Here is a 2,500-nt window from a genome sequence, read left to right on the forward strand (position 1 = left end):
TGCATGACATTATCATAAAAATGTTGAAGTCTCTGCCCTACAGTGTTTAAAGTATCACCTCGGCATTTTCGCAAGGGGGGAGGCAGCGGAGGAATAAGATCTCGCACACACATTGTTTCATATGGCCAATGTAGTATTAAAGGAATCACAGAAGATGATAGTGTTGTCTGTTTCCATCCAGGACCTTTCCCTGTAATAAAAAATTAAAAGGAGTCAACATTTTGTAGTTTTGTCTTGACAAGCAGAATAAGCAAAAAGTTGTTAAATTGAGAACATCAACTTTGTTAAAACTTGCTTGAATAGAAACTGTGCAGGATTGCAGCCTCAAAGAGTGCTGGGTAGAGTTTGTGCGGCACTGCAGGCAGGAGTCGTGCTGTTGTCTCCCTGTCTTGCATCACCTTACAGGCACTGAGGTATTCCAGTCTGAGCAAGTCTTGCCCATGCACAATGCTGAACCTTCTACCATCTTTCCTCAATTTCTGTAATGAACCATATGAAAATAGTGATTTCTGTAATGTAAAAACAATCAGAAATGGTTCACATGTAAGCAATTTACAACCACAAAAATATAACATGAAATATATATTATAAGATATCAACATTCTATAACTTTGGTAATATACATATACAATACCAAATTTATAATGATAGGTAAGTAAAAAATATTTATTAGAGCACCAGTAGCAAGATTTAATACTTACTAGATGATCAGTGGGGGGGACTTGGTGGGAGGAGCAAGGATTCAAGCAGATCGATAAAACTGCCTCTCAACATTTCCCAATATTCAATTCCTATGCACTTGTGTGGCTACTTCTCAATCAGATCACTGATCTATTTACTTTTGTGTTTCTTCAGCATCCACTGTGTACTGATAACAAAAAGATAATAAAGACTACAGATCATATGTTTTTGGTTTTTTTTCTAACTGCATATATCACATACACTGTGTATCCCAAATGCAGTTCATAAACTGGATAGAAATTTAATTATTCAATCACAGGGATATATGAGTTCCTTACTTCCACCCAAGCAAAAATGAGGTTCACAGGTTTAGATTAGGAAAACCTAATTCTGAAAGTTTAAGCATTTTTTCTCAGCTAGTCTACAAGTATTGCATTTGCAATATAACACAGTAAACAATATATTGGATTATCCTATATAACAAAAATAGACTATTTCAGATTTAGTCAATGAAGAGAAAAAATAGAGTGCATTTAGTTTCTAGTTCCCTTGGTTTATACAATGAAAATATAATATCAGAGCTTACCTTGCTACAATATCATACATCTTTATATTAGCAAGAGTTCAGACTACCACTTACAGTGAACAGCACCTCATTCCACGACCACTTACTATGCAAAAGATGAGATTTAGTGTACACTCCATCATTATTTCTTGACAAGTTAGAAGATTCAAGATGATAGAGGTCCTTCTATATATCATCATTGCAACTTTATCTGTACACACTTAACAAAGCAAATTTACCAATATCTTTAAAGCTATCTTTTTATACAAAATATTCAACTGTTATGGTCTAATTCTTAAAAAAAAATACTACAATGAGTAGAACCACTAAAGGAGCCTTTAGTTAAGGTTCTTTTATTCCTAGGACAGGCCTCTTGTTTGCAATTACCTAATGATATTTGATTTAAATAGAGTTATCACTGCAGTCTACACTTCACTGACAATAAGCAATATAGCTAAAATGCATTTAGATATCCAATTGCAAAACACTTAGAGGATTCTCATGACATTATGATGTAATTACCACCTCTTCATAATATCTGCAAAATAAATGGGGGGTTATAGTATTACTAGCACCCCCTATTACCGAACTATTCAATCTTTACCTACAATCTCAAGCTCCTAGCACTGTGTGTTGTCTGGGATGTTCTGAAGTACCAAGAAATAACATGGGAAAAAAGACATAAGTGTATTACATCAAAGTTGTCTTTGGTGCTAGTCAAAAACATATTGCTACATCTAATGACACTATCAGCTTTACTGTTTAATGCATATAATGCTACAAAAATCTTTCACTTCTACATAATTTGAACTTTATCGGCCGTTAACAAAATTCAACAATTACCTCAGTCCAAGAATTAGAGTATAGTTGTTCAGTCGTTTTCACCTTTACTTTACCCTACGAAGCAATCAGGACCCTGAGATCGCGGTCTCTAGTGCGTTTTCTTATTATCTAGATTGAAAAAGCTTCTAATAATCCAGGTGAAACCGATCTTGGATAATATTGCAGAATAAGTCACACGGTTTCACTGACACTTGTTGTTGACAATATGTTCTCTACAAATATCGATTAACTTTCCGCAATTTGGTCTTATTGTCTAAATCAAATTATAAATGTATTCAAACAATAGCAATAAGAGACGTTTTAATCAAATTTGATATATCACAACAACAAATGAATAGAACTAAATAACACAGAATGCGCAGAATTAAACCTTTGGCCGATTTATTCCAAGTCAGACATAAGGCGGGGAAC

At 34.2% G+C, this 2,500-nt stretch overlaps 1 protein-coding gene across 1 annotated transcript; it reads right to left on the reverse strand.

The window, feature by feature from the left end:
* On the reverse strand, positions 1-767 carry LOC119578094 (the record flags this gene model as incomplete). The annotated part of the gene is given in 3 exon segments (XM_037926064.1): positions 1-190; positions 296-479; positions 702-767. Coding segments are annotated over 2 exon segments (290 nt in total), but the record flags the coding sequence as incomplete, so codon positions are not given.
* Positions 768-2,500: the final 1,733 nt, after the last annotated feature.

Source organism: Penaeus monodon, chromosome 1, assembly GCF_015228065.2.
Source record: "Penaeus monodon isolate SGIC_2016 chromosome 1, NSTDA_Pmon_1, whole genome shotgun sequence".
In the NCBI taxonomy this organism is placed as follows: Eukaryota; Metazoa; Arthropoda; class Malacostraca; order Decapoda; family Penaeidae; genus Penaeus; species Penaeus monodon.